Here is a 19,012-nt window from a genome sequence, read left to right on the forward strand (position 1 = left end):
CAACCATCGACACAATAAGCTGCTTTCGTAGTAGTGATCAAATGGTACGAAGCCACGACAAGTCTCAAATGGCACGAAGCTGTGTTTTGTCCTAGCCCGCACGAGCTAAAACTGAGCAAGGCATCAAAAGCTCCAATAGCTCAAAGTCCTCGTCCGCACGAGCTAAAACTGTGCAAGGCATTTAATGCTCCTTGCCTGCACGAGCTGAAACTGCATAAGGCATCAAACCCCAACAAATACATAAGGAACTACGAGTAACTTGATCCCTCAACGAGGGTACATAGGCAATCTAGGGCTCCACCTAGGTGCAGTCGCAAAATCAAATAAACACCCAAATCCGCAAGTTGATTTATTCATGTTAGAATCAATGGGTTTTTCCTTTTTAATGAAGGATTGTAATTAATAGACGTATAGTCTAGAATGGGTTGAACTCAAATTAATAAAACCTTGTTCGGAAATGAATGAGGGTGAAAGTGTGTCAAGTGAATTATTTGTTTACATATTGTCTTCAATTTTTGCTCAACAATGCTTAGGGGAGGTCACGAAGTAAAGAACTTTACCCGGGGAAATAAACTGACATATTGACTACTTAATAAATTGAGGATCAAGCCGATGTCAGTTAATGCAGTTTTTGGTGATGCTGAGCAGAAGCAGCTGGGTAACTCAGACGTGAAGCAGTGTTGCATGAGCTTAAAGAGGCTGTCTTTGATGCCTTGGACTTGTTGGACCACATCAAGACAGAAGTGTTACGATGCAAAATGGAAGCCGAAGAACGAGCTGGAGCTAGCTCAAGTAAGGTACAACAGAAAGATTCTTTAAACTTGGAAGCAGGTCCTCGACACATAATCTCACAAACACTACCTTCGACTTCTTTGGTTGAAGACTCTGATGTGTATGGAAGAAATGAGGACAAGGAGACCTTCATTAGATTATTGCTAGCCGATGATGTTGACAACAAGATAGGTATGATTCCCATTGTGGGAATGGGTGGGATCGGAAAGACCACCCTCGCTCAGCTCTTGTACGACGATGTTGGAGTGAGGCAACATTTTGAGCTCCAAGCATGGGTTTGTTTTTCGGAAGAATTTGATGTACAAACTTGTGGAAGTAAGATCATTGTTACTACCCGGAATGAACGTGTTGCATTTGTGAAGGGTACTTTTGATGCCCACCGTCTGATGCAAATATCTGAGAATGACTGTTGGTTGTTTGCAAAACATACGTTCAAAGATGCACGCGTTAGTGGAAATCCAAATCTTGAAGTGATCGTAAGACCAATCATTAGCAAGTGCAGAGGCCTTGTACAACCCCAAAAGAAGAAAACAATGAAGGAAGTTGGAGAGATAAGTACTTGCGAACCTTCTTATTAGGCAACCTCTACCCATTGCCTAAGGTATGCTGTGATCTACTTCTAACACTACAATGTTTAAGGGTGCTCAAATTAGCCGGGGAGAACATTAGGAGTTGCCTAATTCGATTAGAAACTTCAAACATCTACGGTATTTAAACCTCAGCGGGACTCCAACCCAAAAACTACCTGATACGATCTGTATTTTGAAAAATTTACAAACACTACTTCTGGCTTTTTGTACATCCTTGACGAGTTACCAGTCGATCTGAAAAGGCTAATCAATTTGCGGGATCTTGATATGCAAGGTACAAATATTAAGAATATCCTGCCCCCGTAGATGAGCAAGTCGAAAGATCTCCGAACATTAAGTGACTTTATCTTAGACAAAAAGACGGGCTAACATTGTAGTGTTGAAGGGATTTCAACAGTTGGCGGGAATGCTTCGTATTTCAGGACTACAGAATATTGTTAGGGAGGATGCTTTGAAGGCCAGGGGAAAAGACAGCTCCATGAACTAATTTTGCATTGAGAAGGGGCACTAACGACTCACAAAAAGATTGAGAAGTGCTGCACAACTTGCAACCCCATACCAACCTAAGATACCTTACTGTCAGTTCTTATGGAGGTATAACATTTCCAGGTTGGTTCGAAGATGGTTCTTTGTCTAATCTAGAGACTCTCCAACTTGAGCATTGTGAATGTAGTTTGTCCATTGCTGCAGCATTAGGGCAGCTACCGTCCCTTTTAGAGCTTGAAATCGATGGGCTGAATGGAGCGGAATCAGTAGGTTCTGAATTTTATGGTGGCATAGGCACCAAACCTGCATTTACATCTCTGGAGGTTTTGAAATTCAGAAATATGCGGAAGTGGCAACATTGGAGGTAAGAAGAAGGCGGAGGAGCTTTTCCTAATCTTCGTGAGCTCGATATTCATGCTTGTCCCAAAATATCTGGGAAACTACCTTTGCTTTTCTTCGCAAGCCCTGAACAGCTGGACTTATACGATGTTAGTATAGAATCCTTTGCTTGTTCAGAAGAATCTATTAAACTCGTATCCCTCCGCCAGCTGAAATTATCCAATTATTCGAATTTGGTATGTTTTGTTGGTGGTGGAATGTTGGTTGCACCCAAATTGATCAATCTCTCGATGTATGAACTTGTGGTTACTTCCAAAAGCATACATATCAATCTCTCTATGCATGATTGTAACTAATGCACCTGTGTACATAATACAAGGCATGCTTTAAACACACTCCGAATCCTTTCTGATAACTGTTTACTAATTAAAAGCTTATATTGGTGCATCTGAGATTACAGTGCTATGGCCAGTCCCCTACACGTGCAAGAGCGATTTCCGACTATTGGTCCATGTGGAGTCCACACTTTGTCACCGGCCAGAAATCATCTACACACATGAAGTAACTGACCTTAGCAAAATGCCTGAGCTTTAGAGTAACCGTGTGTAATGGAGCTAGGTTAAACCACAATATACCGGCTTCATTACTAAGGTTATCTTAGGTAAAAAAGATGTTACTTGAGAGAATGGCAAACTCTGCTGATATATCAGATGTTACCTGGTTAACACAATTTCCGTACAGTGAAGAGAACGACGAGTTCTACAGTTTCGATCAAGCTTTGCTGTTGGAAGAATGAGGCCACTGTACAGAAATTAAAAGTCAGTTTTTGTAGTAGTTTGTGGAATGTGACTTGAAACTTTGGGATTATACATGTTAATGTGGTCTCTTGTTGGCTGTTAGAATTGTTAATAACAATCCTAAATTGTCAGTAATTAAGTTTAATTTGTTGTTGTCGCAACTTAGTATTACCACCTAGTATTACTCATCTTCGCTTATAAGTGAGGGTCTTATGTTCGAATCTCATGAATCACCGCCTAGTCGATGCCAATTTATTCCCTCCACCCTTTCATGTACATACATCGTTGTATCAGAAAAAAAATTAAGTTGTTCACTTTGACACAAATACAAAATTTAAGTCAGAAGACTCAGAACAAGAAGGTAATGAGTATTTTGACAGGATAGGACAGGATATTCCATCTAATCATTCCTTTTCTATATGTTTATGAACAGGAAAGTGTCGTTTTCATATATGAAAGAAAGAAATTGTCTCCTTCCAAATAACAACAAATCAACAAATGTAATGTACATGCTTTCAATGAATTAACCATTTACACAATCAACACTAATCTTTGGCACACTCATGGAACAATTTTGGGTATATTAGGTTTGTAATGGGGATGTTCTTCTCCGAGCAAAAGCGCCCTCAGAATCGCCTCACATAAACCAGTATAATGCACAATCAAATGTCCACCATCAGGAACTTCATGATACTGAATCCATGGTAGCTTACTTGAAACATATCTTTGGAGTTGAAACGGCACAACTTTATCTTCGTAACCTTGCCAGATGTGAACAGAGCGCTGGTTTTGCGGGAATGGGTTACTGAGATCCATTGGATCAAAATCCCACGGGGTGAAAGCCAATTTGAAGTCATGATGCAGAGTATCGAAAACCACCCGTTGTCGTAGCTTCTCCTGTAGGTGTGCATGCATAAATATTGTTACAGTAATCATGAGAAAGAAACGACTAATGTGTAAATCGGTTCATAGGAAGCAGCCTTTACTACCACACACCATGGAGTGAACGTTATGACTTGGTTTTACCTGAGTGAGCATTGGGAACCCTGGTATTACTTTCAGGACATCCATGTCTTTGGTGTTGAAGAATACCGGGTTTCTTTCCATGACAGACGTTGAGGGGAGCCATTTCTGAGTTACCCACCACCGCAGTAATCCCGGGGCAAATTCTGCAAACAAGAGTCCCCAATGTATGAGTTTCCTGCGGTAATCATCCTTTATTAGTTTCTCGGGAAGAGAAGGCCACCGGTAATTCACAACTGGAACTACTAAGGCCACACCTGCGAGCCTACACAAGCGAATGTGATATAAGAAACTCGAATAGCAGAAAGTCATGAATCTAGAATCCAAAACTCAGTGAATTTACCTGTGTGGTATATGTTTGATGCAACTCCAGGTGGAATATGATCCCATTGAGACTCCAATGACATAAAACTTTGACCCTAACTCTAACTGATCGGCTAGCTGTTCGATGTCAAGGGCTTCACTCTTGACCGAGCGTTTTGGATTCGGATCACTTTCTCCATAACCAGCCCGATCGTAGAACAGGAAGTATATCCCCAACTCATCAATTAATTCCTGGAAACTGAAGCATTGTGAAAACTCAACCCATTTCGACATTTTTCTTTAAACTGATGCTTTAGAACTGCTTCCTTAACCGATCCATATAATCAAAATTAGGAATTTTTCTTGTAAACCAAGTGCATATTTGAACTCATAAACAAAGAAAACCCAATGATATTCACAAGCATAAATGTTTCAATTCGTTGACTTTTGCAGATACAAATATTCTGAACAGATTTTTACCAAACTCAAAAATTCAATTTTCTTTCTTACTTAATCAAGATTCATAGTATTTTGATACAAGCGATATTGGGGAGAGGGAAATCGAACTCAAAGACCTAGCGAGGGACGAACGCTCTTAACCAACTGAATCGTAATGCCGTTGCATACATCACTCATTTCATTGATTTCAATTGTAATCTATCTCCTACTTGAATTTAAACACAGAATTTGCTAAAACCCTGAGATCAAAAGTAGGAGTAGTTACTTGGGGAGCGAGGAAACTCATTTCCTTTGAGCTTCCAAAGCCATGAACCATGATGATCTTGTAGTTTGCCTTGCTCTTGGGGACCCCGCTTTCTCTGTAAGCCAGATGCCGTCCATCTGCAAGCTTGATTCTTGGCGAAGCTGCAGCAACTTCTTCTGCTTCTTCAGGCACATCGCTTGGTTTTGAAATCTTCCCTGAAAACCCAAAACCAAAAAATGGCAGATTAATTTGATCTAATTAATTTAATTTCTTGGACCCAAAAATTCGATTGAAAAAAGAAAAACAAAAAAAATGAAAACTCACCGGGCATGATTTTCTCTGTTGGGTTTCTGGGATTTCAAAAGATTAATCGGTGATTACTGTAATTCCATTTTTTTCGTTTTTCTCTGTTTGGTTTTTTTTTTTTTTTTTTTTTTTTTTTGGAATTGCAGAAGCTTGATGGGCTTTTACTTTTGTATCCAGAAAAGTGGCAGCGAACAAGTTAATTACCTTACTTTATAGTTCTTAGCCTACCTGGATATACTTTTGAATGTTCCCCTACTATTATTTTATTTCTATACGTACCCCACCAATTTTCTATCTACACCCTGTTTCCATCTTATATATTTCTCATTAAGTTTCCATTTTTACCCCTCACTCGTTCTCTTCTTTTCTTTTCTTTTTCTCCTCTACCACCGCACTCCGTTATCACCACCGACGAAAACCGCTCTAACTCCGGCGACCACAGCCACGACTTTGATGACGCATTGGCCGACACCAATCACCCCTTAGACTATTCAATATTTATGCTTAGACTATTTAGCTTTTTTTTCCTCCTCTATAAATTGGGTATTCAGCTACCCTTACATGGTACATGCCTCATTGCGACAATCTCACTGCCTCTTGTCTTGCTACTATTCCGGTTCATCTTGCTCACACTCGCCACCTTGACCTTGATTGTCACTGTATTTGTGAAAAGGTTTGCTCTTGATAGTCCTTGTGTTTACTATATTTCTTTTGCATTTAATTTAGACAACAATTGTAAAGCTGGCATCCTTTAATTCCCACACTATATTTGGATAGCAGCAAGCCAAAACCTACTCCTAACAAGTTGATGGCTTTTCAGTTGTTGTGCACTAGCCCCTTACTAGTGAAAGGGTTGCTTGCTGTAGCGCGTATTGTACTAGTGAATAGGAAAAGCAGGTCGAGATTATTAACAACAGACGAAGACATTGAAAATATGTTCGGTGCCTTGTCCTTATCTCTTTCTCGGAAACTATAAATGATGAAAATCCTATTAATAAATAATGAGAAACTTGTAGGTACCTTATATTAATTAAAAGGGAACAACAAAAGATTAGATACACAAATTTGAAATGCACTGCGTGATTATTATTATAAAAACATATATTAAGGATATACAAATGACTAATTTGCAGAGCCCAAAGAATTGGGCTGAGAATATTTTTTTGATTTACCAATCATTTGTGAGATTGAAAGAGCAGCTTCTGCTTCTGCTGCAATTAGATGCTTCTGCGCTGCCATATGCCAGCTCACATCGCCTAGTGAGTTTGGCAATTTGATTCTAACCAGCTGATGTATAGCCACGTGGCACATGTTAGCTGAAGTGTGAGAGTGAAGAGTGTTTGTTGTTTAGGTCTAAAGTGAATAATTAATTTTAATTTGTTTAGTTGTTTATGTGACAATAGCTGGCTAGAGATTAATGGTTAAGATTAGATCTTTAGTCTTAAGCTCAGATGTGAGCAAGTGGCAAGGTCTCATAGGACTTTGTTTATTCATGGTTGGATGAGCTCATTGGCAAAGCCAGTCTTGAGGGTGTGCAAATTTAAATTTACGATTTAATTTAGAAGGATCCTTGATTACGATTTATTTTATCCATATATATATATAAATTTAAATTTACAATGATAAACCAAATTCTTCTTGTAGTGTGACCATGAACTGGGGTCAACACTACCCAGTGGTGTTTTATTTATTTTGTTATTTAAAGCATGGCGTTTATTTTGTGTTTTATCTTAATTTCTTTTCTGTTTCATTTCAATTTTTCGGGTCTTTAAAAGCATGAGTTGTGTTTTATTTTCATTTTTTGTTTTTAGTTATTTAAAGCATGGTGTTTCACACCCAAAAACATAGAAGATGTAAATAGGTAGGTGGCCATCACACTAAGATTCTTTTTTATAGATCATCTCAATTATATATGATCACAATTAAAATGTAAAAGAAAACATAGCAACCAAAATGTTAGACCTTCTAAGGGCCTTTTTTTAGGTATGTAAAAATAAGGAGTTTCAAACCCAAAAACATAGAATGAAAATAGGTACCTAAGCACTGCACCAATATTTTTTTTTCTTTATCTCAATTTATATATAATCATAAAAATTAAAATGTAAAAGAAAACGTATCAACCAAAATTCTATACTTTTTAAGGGCTTCTCTCGGAGCCTCGCACAGGTCCCCAATCTTAGGACCGGCCCCGCTCATAAGCTCTCCTATATTCCCTATAGTCTAACGGCATTTTGTACTGATGTGATGAATGAGAATATACAAACACAGAAAGCATGACTTATGCTCTCTGAGATTTGGATTCGAGTTTTGCATCACCATCTTTCTCTCTATGCAATTCTTCTTGTTGCTAATACAAACTGAAATTATGATTGAGTTCCCAGAATCCAATAAATAGAGAGTTTGAATCCGAGACATCGTGAGTTGAAGAGGAAGACTCTAACCACCAAGCCACCCAGGTATGGATCTCTAAAATTAATTACAAAACAAGTTCACTTATTCTAAACTCCGCTAAAACACAAAAGAAAACAGAGGATGAGCCCACCTCCCCTATCTGCACTTGGAGCAGTCTTCCAAACACAAATCATTGAACCACCCTTAAATTCATAATTTCGTACGAATAAATGAAACCATTTTATTGTATTTTTCTAGCAGGATGTTAGCATGCGACTTTACTTTTTTCCGAGAAAACATCAAGAGCAAAAACTACTTTTGCAATGGATTGGTATTGTAAGAGCATTTACTTCTGCACACAAAGTTTCGTGTTTGTTCCCTCAATTGACAATATCATGATCCGGCTTTCATAACATGAAATTCTATATGGTCCGGCTTTCATAGCTGATGATCCATTATCCCTCACCTCCTCAATTTGAACCCCTCTATTTTGTGTTTGATGTCGAAGCCCAAATAGTTGCCACACATGGCTTGTAGCATAAGCACTCCCCATTATCATCTGTTGTGGCCCAAATGGAAACTCACTATTAAGTACCATTTGGTATGGTCTTCTTTCCTCTTCTGCATGCACACCACCTTCGGAGACATTTCTAAAATCCCAATTCGTATCCTTCAGCCCTATCTAACTATCTTGTCCTTGTATGAGACCCCCCCTATTCCTGAACTTCCACTGTCACCTTCACTCTAGTGCGTATGACCACCCGCTACCTGCTGTGCAGGTCTTCTTCTCTCCCTACTGGTTCCTGCATGTCTTCTTTCCCCTTGATACGTCACCACTGGTCTTGGATTCTCCTGAATATCCTTATCGTCTTAGCCTTGGTCCATTCCCCATAACCAGCCGCTCATTCTCTATTCGGTCTAAAAGAGCACTTCGTATTAACATGGCCAATTCTTCCACATCTGTAGCAAAAATCTTGGAGCCGCTCATATCGAAATTCAACCCACGTATCCCTATCCCCCGTCTTAGGCAGCCAGTAGCCACCAACTAAAAGGTTTTTGGTATTAACCAATATCCTTACCCTTAAAAAGCCTCTTGCATAAGCCAAATCTTCCAATTCCAGGAACTCTCCAACTTCACCTGCCAGCTTTCTTGCATTTTCCTCCGTACACAAAAACAAGGGAATTCCTTTCATCTGAACCCAAAATGGCACCATTTCCACCTGCACTTCCTCCAAAGCTAACTTATTTGGCCATCTTTTAATAGAGAAGTTTTGTTTCATTACAGCCCACGGAGCTTGACCCAAGATTCTTTCTGCCATCTCATCTCTTACTACAATGACATACGTATTCTCCTTGACCCAGTTTATTTGAGCCTCACCATACTCCTTCCATGAATTTCGCAAAATATTGTTGACACCCCATTTATTCAGTTGTTGATCTGCCAAGACAGCACCTATAAGCTTGACACCATGTTCCATACTCGAAATCTCTAAAGACCCTTCAAGATGAACCACCAAATCCTCTACTTCCGATTGGGCCATAGTTACCAAATTCCCACTTCTGGAAAGTTCGGTAATATCTGACTTAGCGATAATAGATTTCCACCACAACACACTGCTAAGAAACTGCTGATGATTGACTCTTCTCACTCCACTATCGTTTCCTTTTTAGATGCACAAAACTAATCCAAACCACGGCTCCGATGAAAAATAAAGGAAGACTTGAGATAAAGTGTAGAATTGAACGTGATGCAATTGATAATACATGTTACTCCCAGAATCCATAATTAATGTGAATCTTCCGGCAAATAAGTGTCCCATCCGAGGATTTATTATCTCTATTGAATGCTGCGGTCTCTCCTTATTGTCGCCATTAAAGCCACAATAAAAGGACAAAAGAAAAAGCCCGTTAATGGTTAATCGGATGAAAGAACCCAGTCTGCAGACTCCCAAACTGGTAGGTGAACAAAGTGTTAAAACCAACTGAGTAATAATACCCCTCAAACCAACAAACTCTCGTTAAAGACTAACCAGAGAGAGAAAAGTAAACAAACTAATCGAGGGAATTACTTTGGTAGGTGAAAAGAAACGAAAGAGATTTGAGAGAAGACTCCCACAACTGGAAGAAAGACTCTCACAAGAGACAGAACAACTCTCACAACCGAGAGAAATCATCGTCACGCAGGAGGACGTAAGTTCGCGTCTTCTAGAAGAAATGATTAGTTTTTTTAAGCTTAAAAAACTAAAACTCTTCATGTGCTATGGCCCACTGGGGCCTTGTACTTCCGCCAGTGCTTTTGAGACAGCGTATGTGTATATAAACAAATTAGGCCGAACAACTTATGAATTCTTTGTGCCGCAGAAGTAAGGTGATGACAAAGTTTTATTATGCAATGCAATACGGAAGATCTTTAATACACATTGCAACATAAATCACATCAGTTTTATATAAAAGTTTACCAAACATTGGAATACTATTTTATTTATTTATTTATTAAAAGCATTTTTACAAAAATATGTTTTCCAAACACTTACTACTTTATTTTACAGCTGTTTATTCCCACGATACAGCAACATCAATTTTTTAAAAAGGCAGAGTATTACCAAACTGGCCTTCTTCGTTTGCCTATAATCCAAGCAAAAGTGCCTTCAAAACGGCTTCACATTGGTTCTTGTCGAACAAAAGAAAATGCCCAAAATCAGGAATTTCGTGATAAATGATAACGAATCCAGGGAAGCTTCCCTGCAATGTAACGGTTTAGTTTGTAAGGAATGATCTTGTCTTCATAGCCCTGCCAAATGTGAACTGATCCCTCATTGTCTGGGAAGGGATTGTTCAGGTCCATGGGGTCGAATTCCCATTTTCTATAACCGGCCAGTATGTCTCGGAACAGAGATTCGTGCTCTCCTTGCTGGGTAATCTTTTCCTGAATTTATAACATAATCAAAAGACACTGATGGTTATGAAACAGCTAATAACATCCCATGTCTCCTAACCTACGAGTTCAAATCCAATATATGATGTGTTCGAATATGAAATATTATTGATTTGCTCTCCATAGCCAGCTCCGTCGAAGAACAGTAAATATATATACTCTACTCCCCTATAAGTTCCTGAAATGAAAAACCGAATAGAAGGCATTCCACTTCTATTAAGAGGAAACGAGAGCAACGTACACGAATGATGCATCTTCCAAATTTATACTATAGAATGTAAATATTTAAAGCCGTCAAATCTGCCAAATCCATGTTGACCTATAGAAGACCTGAGAGAAGTTCAACATTAACATTAATGTCCAGCGCAGATGATCATCAGTTATTTATGTGCATTTTAATTGTCTCTTCATACATTCAACATATGGCATAAGCGTTGAGTCTAACGTCATATCCTGATACTAGGTAGAAACACGGACGGATCATTGAATCAGAGTGAACAAATGTTTCAATACTATTTACTTATATTCCACACGATACAGTAACCAACTTCAGTGAGATCATTTCCTTTTCCTAATTTTTCATGGAACATAAATGAGTGCTCCTATCTATCCATCATATTAACTCAATGTTGCAGTATATCCGTCTCAGGTTGGTAAAAGTTATAACAACTAATGCAGGATTGAAAATAAGTGCGAGTTCATACTTGAGCGACGGGCAAACTCAAATCTTTGGTACTTTCAAAACCATGAATGACAATGATCTTTTCTTTCGCCTCTTCTTTTGGAACTCCCAATTCTCTGTAGGCCAAATGCCTACCATCACTGAGTTTCGCTCTAGGAGAAGTGACAGGAGGACCGCCCGGTGATCCACAGAATTTGGGAGGGGGAGGCTTTAGTGCCTGATATGCCCCCCCTAGAACACCCACTGTCAAAGCTATTGCTACTGGTCCTATCATTTCTGGGAGACAATAATACCACAGAGTCTATCATGTTAGTAACACAATCATTGAACAAATATATAAATAATATTTGCTTTTGCTGCGTGGTACAGCATAATGAATCCTTTCAAGATAGGTACCTGGGTCATTTGATTTTAAGATTTAATCCCTAAAAAAATAGGGAATGCAACTCAATTTATTAGTTATGTGCATATAATGCCTAATTGAAATAGAAGCAACAATAACGCTCGTAAAAATATACCGCGTCACATAGAATTCTACAGAAGGAACAAGAAAGTATATCAATTTAGTTCCAAAATATGCAAAAATCCAATCCCAAATTCATTTTCGTCACAAAGATTAACAACTTGTTCTTCAAATACAAAAGTGTTTATATCTTTGAACACAGATAATGGCATTTGGAACAATCAAATGCAGGTAAATCAGGATTTCAGCAAAACTATAACAACCCAACTAGCAAAACTATAAGAGGGCTAGTGCTGTAGTGGAAATCAAGCACTGTTATGGCCCTCCTCACCCGGCTTCGAGGCTTCCCCCGCCCCTTCCCCTCGCGAACCCCACCTAACTATTGACCCAACAAAAAAACAAAAACAAGCAAAAATTAAAAATAATGTAATAAAAATGAAAGAAAATAAGAAACTGACCTGAAAATAGTAGAAAACAAGTAGGTCTGGTCTTGCTCTGTTCCAGCCTTGCTGAAGCAGCTGATGATTCTTGAAAAAAAAAAAAAACTAATGAAAAGGCTTGAAAAGTTTTAGTTTTAATATAAAAAAAAACTATGTTATAAGCTTTGTTTAATGATTAGTATAAGGTCCATATTAAAGTAGTCCAATTAAAAATGGCCTAATTATAATAAATTATGATTTATCGATCTTACCCCTAACTTTTTTAGGTTGAGTTCCAGATTTTCGTTGTTAATAGAGTTCATCGTTGTTTTGCAGACCTTCTTCTTTTTCTTTGAAACAAAAATATAGATCATCATCCTATTTAATTTATATTTTGTATTATTTCGTTGAAATGTGATCGTCGTTATTATTCATAGTGTATTCGAGGTACTGTTTTTCAATTTTTCTTCGTCAGTGGAGTTCATTGTTTGTTTCTCCAGAAAATAAATTTGAGATCTGCGTACTATTCAATAATAACGATGGGTCACTGTTTCTAGACTGTAAAAATAAACTATTTCTGGATTTTAAGTAACACTATTTCTGGAATCTAAGTCACTGTTTCTGAATCCAAATGAAATAAACACATTGTTTCTTAAATGTAAGCTAGAAAAAAAAATAATGAAATTCACTGTATTTGGATTCAAAACAAAATAAGCACTCAGTTTCTTAAATATAATCAACTGTGCATGAAAGAAAAAAAATAGTCAAAGGTTAAAATATAGACTGTTTCTGAAATTTAAGTCACTATTTCTGGACTTTAAGTCATTGTTTCTGGATTTGGTTTTTTTTTTTCTTTCCAAATACAGTGTTTGTTTGTGCACAAACAAAACAAACATTGTATCTAATTTTTTTTTTTCCAGAAACAGTGTTATGTTTTGGGTTCTACAGAAACAGTTTTATATTTTGTTTTTATTTTTTATTTTTTATTTTAGACACTTTTTCGCCGGTTTATGCCATTAAACTTCTTTGAACTTGTTTCAGCAGCTTTGTTCCGATGAATGCTTCATTTTTCAACTTTGATTTGGTTGCTTTTGAAATAGGGGAATTCGATTTGATAGGAAGACAGGGAGTTATTATTACAATTTCGTGCTAAGTTGAGGTTGGTGAGGAGTCAGGACAATATTGAATTCAAGCTAAGATATAACAAAAGCTAAGATCTCATGGTGAAGTTGGTCTTATGATTATCAGTAAGCCATAGGAAGCGAAGCTGAGAAGAAGCACGGCTACGAGGAACTGGAGCAGAAGGTAAGAGATTAAGCTGAAGAGGTAGATCTGATGAAACCCTACTTCTTCTTCTTCCTTCCTCTTGATCATAAACTTCATGGGCTCTCTCTACTACTCTCATCCGATCTTGCAGCACTCTCCAAGCCCATGCAAAACCCTAGATCCTTGCTGCTACCAATATTTGGAGTTTTGTCAAGGAACAAAAACGACTTTGAAGCATCCCCTAAGCTCAGAGCTAACGCCATACGGAAGTGTAGATTTGTAGCGGGTTGGGTTTGTAAGTTTGACCCGTGAACAATAGTTTTGGATGGTTTTTTTTATTAAACTTTGAGCCATTTTGGTTAAATAACATTTTGGGGTGGTTTTTAGTCAAATATTTGTTGGCTTAAGCCCTTTTCATTAAAGCTCCCTAAAAAAAATGAAGAAAAAGACATTGGGAAGATTGCTCTGTTTGCTCGAATATTGCTCATTCTACCCCTTATTCCCTCTAAGAACCACAGGCAGTAAGTATAGACAACACATGTGACTGAAGATGACCCACAAGAAAAATTGAACGACTAAATGACATGCAATAATGCCAGTATGCCACTCGATTTTGTTCTATTTACTTTTAGAGGAGATGAGGGTAAGATGTGAAGAACATGCTTTTCAATGCTCCCTTTCATCATCTCTTGATTTGGTAATTGGGATAAAGACAGGTGAACACAGTTAAGTCTTGGAGTTGTGAGAATCGTGACAAAAACAAAACCAGACAAACATACATAATGATTTCCGTTTTCTCATTATGCATTCTAATATTTTGAATATAACAGAGGAGTGCGGAGGAGAAAAAAAGATTGCACTCATCATTTCCCTAACATCAATTGTATGGTACTAACTTGCTACCTTTTTTTTATCACATGCGAAAAAGTTCAATGGAACAATATTATCAAAACATAAACAGTGTTGCCCATGAGATCTAACTCGGGCAACAGTGTGTTAATGTATATTCTATGAAGCTATAAGAACAATATTGCAGGGAGAGAGAGCTGAAGATATTTTTTGTATTGATTACTTAATGAAGATGTTATTACATGAATGAAGTATTTATACAACTCACTAGCTTTTAAGAAACTAACTGCCTATCTAAGATTTAGACAAGTCTCAACATCTCAAGTGTACAATCACTAGTACTATAACTCTATCATCCCCCCTTCAAAAAAAAAAAATTAAAAAATAAAAAACTCATTATTTGATAATCCAAGCATGAGATTGCTGGAATGAATCTTAAACAAAGGTGCACGTACATCAATCTTGATGTGCTTTGTCCGTTGATGTTGTACTTGATTGAAGGACAATGCTATAACAGATATATTGTCACAAAATAACACAGGTGGTGTTGACACTGTGAGTTGCAGAAAACTGAGAATCTATTGAATCCAATCAAGTTTAGTTGTGGTTCTAGATAGTGCCCAACATTTAGCTTCAGTGGAAGACCTTGAGACTGTCTGTTGCTTTTTAGAAGACCATAAGGTAGGATTGCTGCTTAGAAACACCACTAAACCAGTAGTAGACCTCCTGTCATTAGGGTCACCTGCCCAGCCAACATCACTAAAAACCTTTAGTGTTAAGTCTCCTTTGGAATAAGTGATACCACATTCCTTGGTACCTTGCAAATAGCGCATGATTCTTTTAACAGCAATCCAGTGAGAAATCATGGGATTTTGCATGAACTAGCAGACTTGATGTATATTCTATTAAGCTATAAGAACAATATTGCAGAGAGAAAGAGAGAGAGTTGAAGGTATTTCTTGTATTGATTACTTAATGAAGAAGTTATTACATAAATAAAGTATTTATACAACTCACTAGCTTCAAACAAACTAACTGCCTGTCTAACATTTACAAGTGTCAACATCTCAAGTTTACAATCACTAGTACTATATCTCTATCACAATGGAGGTGAAAAAGAATGCCAGATTCAAATTCTATTTTTTTTTATTTAAGAAAAAGAAAAAAAAAGGCAGAAAATGAGTTTCATTCCAACTAAAATGTGGTTGCAAATACGTGAGATACGAAATGTGGCCTCTTTAAAAACTTGCCATAAATAACCTCCAAAAGAGGAAAGATACTCATATTGACCCACTCATATGAACAATATTAGGAATTTATTTCACAAATATATACAAATCGAAACAACTTATAAAGATAAGCGAATAAGATCATTAGTGACTTTGTATAAACGATAAAAGGAAGCTCACCCTCTTCCTTTTTCTTTGCCACATCTCTGCCCAAATCGGTAGTCACTCTCATCTTAACCATGCATGTGTTGGAGCATAAGCATGGCAGCTGGTTCAATCACACAAGGTTGCTACAATGGAGAAGAAGAAGGAGTTCGAAATTGTTCTAAGTGTTAGTGTAGGTGTCTATCAAATTGTGTAATGAACGGACAAGATTAAAACATCTTAATGGTGTATATCTTGCCACGTGTCCAGTTAGTTAGAATTTATGTAAAAACATGTGTGTTGCATGTGATCATAGTCACGGTGCTGAGATGTATGAGCAACAGTTATAAAGCCAAGTTTGTAGGCGAGGTTGGTGGATTGAATCCAACGTGAATCGAAGAGAGCAACGTACTCTCATTCTTGAAATTTTTTCTCTATCATTCTCTTTGCAAATTCATTTCAATTTCTTATTGAATTGATCACCATTTCCATTGTAAAATCTAGCTTAAAGTAGCTCAAACACTAACATGGTCTCAGAATCAGGTTGGATTTAAAACTGGGAGTGAATCTGTGAGGTTGTGAGTGAGCATCTGAGTTTTCAACAGAGAAATCAGAAGCTTGGAAATGGCTGGATCTAGCACCGATCTTCGTGCGCCAGTATTCACTAGAGTCAATTATGAATTCTGGTGTATCAGAATGAAAACAATTTTCAAGTCTCACAATATGTGGAGCTTTGTTGAAGATGGCTTCACATTGTCAAAGGAAGAGTAGGAAACGGATGAGAAGCAAGTCCTTGCTAATCAGAATCTCATCTCTAGAGATGCAAAGGCATTGGGACTGATACAAGGTGTTGTGAGTGATGAGATCTTTCCCAGAATCGAAGACTAGGAAACTGCAAAAGATGCTTGGGATGTGCTTAAGCAAGAATTCAAAGGTGATACTCAAGTCATGGCAGTGAAGCTACAAGGTATTCCCCGTGATTTTGAATATGCTAGGATGAGAAATAAGGAATCTGTTTGATTATCTAGCTATATTGTCTATACTTATGAATAAGATGAAGATGTTTGGTGAAACCTTGCCAAACAAGAGGCTAGTTGAGAAAATGCTAATTAGTTTAACACCTGCATATGACAATATTGTATATGTTATTGAGGGGACTAAGAAATTGGATGAAATTGATCCAAATGAGGTAGTTGCAACACTAAAAGGGTTTGAACAAAGATTAAATAGACACATTGAAGATGAGGAAGTGAGTGTGAAGGCAATTAGCAGTCTTAGTATCCAAAATAAGAGTGGATCACAAACCACTGGATACAAGGGGAAGAAACCTTTTAAATTTAGAGATACGAAGGGAAACTTTAAGAGTAATGATAGGTCTCAAAATGCTGTCAAACCCTGGTACAACAAGGAGAACATAAGATATGCTTGTAAAATTTGTGGAAATATGTACTATGGTGAACACAAATTCAAAAGGAAGCCTAAGTGTCAACACTATGGCAAATTTAATCACTTTGCTAGAGACTGCAGAAGTAAGCCAGTTCAACAAGTTCAATTGGCTCAAAGAATGAAGAAGGAAACCTCAATGTTCTTTGCTGGCAATTTTGAAGCAATGTCAAAAGTGAGCATGTTTGGTATATTGACAGTGGATGTAGCAACCATATGACTTCACATGAGTCTATGTTGATCAATCTGGATAGAAATGTTTCAACCAGAATCAAAATGGGGAATGGACGGATAGTTCAAGCTTATGGGAAATGAACCTTGGTGATTGAAACCAAAAAGGGCACCAGACACATTAAATAAGTAATGCTTATGCCAAGACTTGATGAAAACCTCTTAAGTGTGGGGCAAATGATGCAGCATGGTTATTTTCTATTATTTGGAGATGATCAGGTTGCAATCTTTGAAGATATGAGTTTGGAAAGTCACTTTGTTACATTACAAATGACTGGCAATAGATGTTTCCCATTGCTCATGAAGGACATGAATGGTTTTGCATTAAATGCCAGTTGTGAAGGTGATGCTTGGGAATGGCATAAAAGGCTAAGGCATTTGAACTTCAATAGCTTACAATTGTTGTTAGTTAAGGAAATGATACTGGGATTGCCAAAACTCAAGAAGTCTTTTGGAGTATGTGAAGGGTGCATTTCTGGAAAGCAGCACATAAATGTCTTCAGTAAAGAACAGACTTGAAGAACAAGCAAGATTTTGGAATTAATCCGCTCAGATATTTGTGGACCAATGCATATCACAACATTTGGAGGAAAAAGATGTTTCTTGACCTTCATTGATGATGCAACCAGAATGTGTATCAAAAATCAGAAGTGTTCAAAGTATTCAAGAAATTCAAAGCCATAGTTGAATTGCAAAGTGGCTACAAAATTTTAAAACTAGGAAGTGACAGAGGTGGAGAGTATAACTCCCATGAATTTAATCAATGCTGTGAAGATTTGGGGCTTGAGAAATAGTTGACAGTGGCTTGTTCTCCACAGCAAAATGGTGTTGTTGAGATGAAGAATAGAACCGTTGTTGAAATGGCTAAAAATATGCTCCATGACAAACATTTACCTTATGAATTTTGGGGAGAAGCTTTTAACACAGCTGTGTACTTGCTTAATAGATGTCCAACCAAGGCAGTGGAACATAAAACTCCGTTTGAAGCTTTCAGTGGCAAAAAACTAGGTGTTCAGCACTTAATGGTGTTTGGATGCATTTGTTATGGTCATATACTTGGACAATTAAGATAGAAGCTTGACGAAGCCTCTATGAAAGGTATATTTGTTGGATATGGAAAGATGGAGAAAGGTTACAGAATCTACAATCTGAGTACTAAGAAGATTTTTCTATCAAGAAGTATGGTGTTTGATGAGAAGGGTATTTGGAATTGGAATGCAGAGAATTGTGACAAGCTAACATTTCTTGTTAATCTCAACTCACTTGAGATTGATCATGAAATGCAACTAGAAGGGAGTAAGGGTGCAACTCATGTGTTCACTGATTCTCAAACTGAGAATGGTGAATCAAGCACAGCTAAAACTACACCTGTCAAAGAAAGATCACTGAGTGAAATCTATGCTAGATGCAATGTTAGCATGATTGAACAAGAGAATTTCAATGATGCTACAACAAATATAGCTTGGAAGAAAGTAATGGATGTTGAGATTAAGATGATAAAGAAGAATAAGACTTGGGAATTGGTTGATAGACCATCAGACAATCCTATTGTTGGAGTAAAATGGATCTATAAGACCAAATTGAATTTGGATGGGACAATTCAGAAGCACAAGGCAAGGTT

At 37.5% G+C, this 19,012-nt stretch overlaps 4 protein-coding genes and 1 long non-coding RNA gene across 5 annotated transcripts; 1 reads left to right on the plus strand and 4 right to left on the minus strand.

The window, feature by feature from the left end:
• Positions 1 to 416: 416 nt before the first annotated feature.
• On the minus strand, positions 417 to 3,011 carry LOC148698084 (uncharacterized). The gene is made up of 2 exons (XR_015960827.1): positions 2,925 to 3,011; positions 417 to 2,568 (listed from the first exon to the last, which is right to left on the minus strand). It is a non-coding gene; the product is annotated as an uncharacterized LOC148698084 (long non-coding RNA).
• Positions 3,012 to 3,426: 415 nt separating this feature from the next.
• Positions 3,427 to 5,993, minus strand: LOC137716025 (alpha/beta-Hydrolases superfamily protein). The gene is made up of 5 exons (XM_068455414.2): positions 5,358 to 5,993; positions 5,055 to 5,248; positions 4,371 to 4,582; positions 4,031 to 4,292; positions 3,427 to 3,901 (listed from the first exon to the last, which is right to left on the minus strand). Exons 1-5 carry the CDS (start codon positions 5,362 to 5,364, stop codon positions 3,566 to 3,568), a joined length of 1,011 nt encoding a protein of 336 aa, XP_068311515.1. The 5' UTR covers positions 5,365 to 5,993; the 3' UTR covers positions 3,427 to 3,565.
• Positions 5,994 to 8,632: 2,639 nt separating this feature from the next.
• Positions 8,633 to 9,271, minus strand: LOC148698085 (uncharacterized protein At4g02000-like). The gene has a single exon (XM_088690371.1). The coding sequence runs from the start codon at positions 9,269 to 9,271 to the stop codon at positions 8,633 to 8,635; it is 639 nt and encodes a 212-aa protein (XP_088546497.1).
• A 1,157-nt stretch (positions 9,272 to 10,428) lies between these two features.
• On the minus strand, positions 10,429 to 11,621 carry LOC148698086 (uncharacterized). Its single transcript, XM_088690372.1, has 2 exons — positions 11,370 to 11,621; positions 10,429 to 10,656 (listed from the first exon to the last, which is right to left on the minus strand). The coding sequence occupies exons 1-2, from the start codon at positions 11,619 to 11,621 to the stop codon at positions 10,429 to 10,431; spliced, it is 480 nt and encodes a 159-aa protein (XP_088546498.1).
• Positions 11,622 to 16,771: 5,150 nt separating this feature from the next.
• Positions 16,772 to 17,910, plus strand: LOC148698087 (uncharacterized). Its single transcript, XM_088690373.1, has 2 exons — positions 16,772 to 17,335; positions 17,578 to 17,910. Exons 1-2 carry the CDS (start codon positions 16,772 to 16,774, stop codon positions 17,908 to 17,910), a joined length of 897 nt encoding a protein of 298 aa, XP_088546499.1.
• The last annotated feature ends 1,102 nt before the right edge of the window (positions 17,911 to 19,012 follow it).

Source organism: Pyrus communis, chromosome 3, assembly GCF_041283825.1.
Source record: "Pyrus communis isolate YQ-2024b chromosome 3, ASM4128382v1, whole genome shotgun sequence".
NCBI lineage: Eukaryota > Viridiplantae > Streptophyta > Magnoliopsida > Rosales > Rosaceae > Pyrus > Pyrus communis.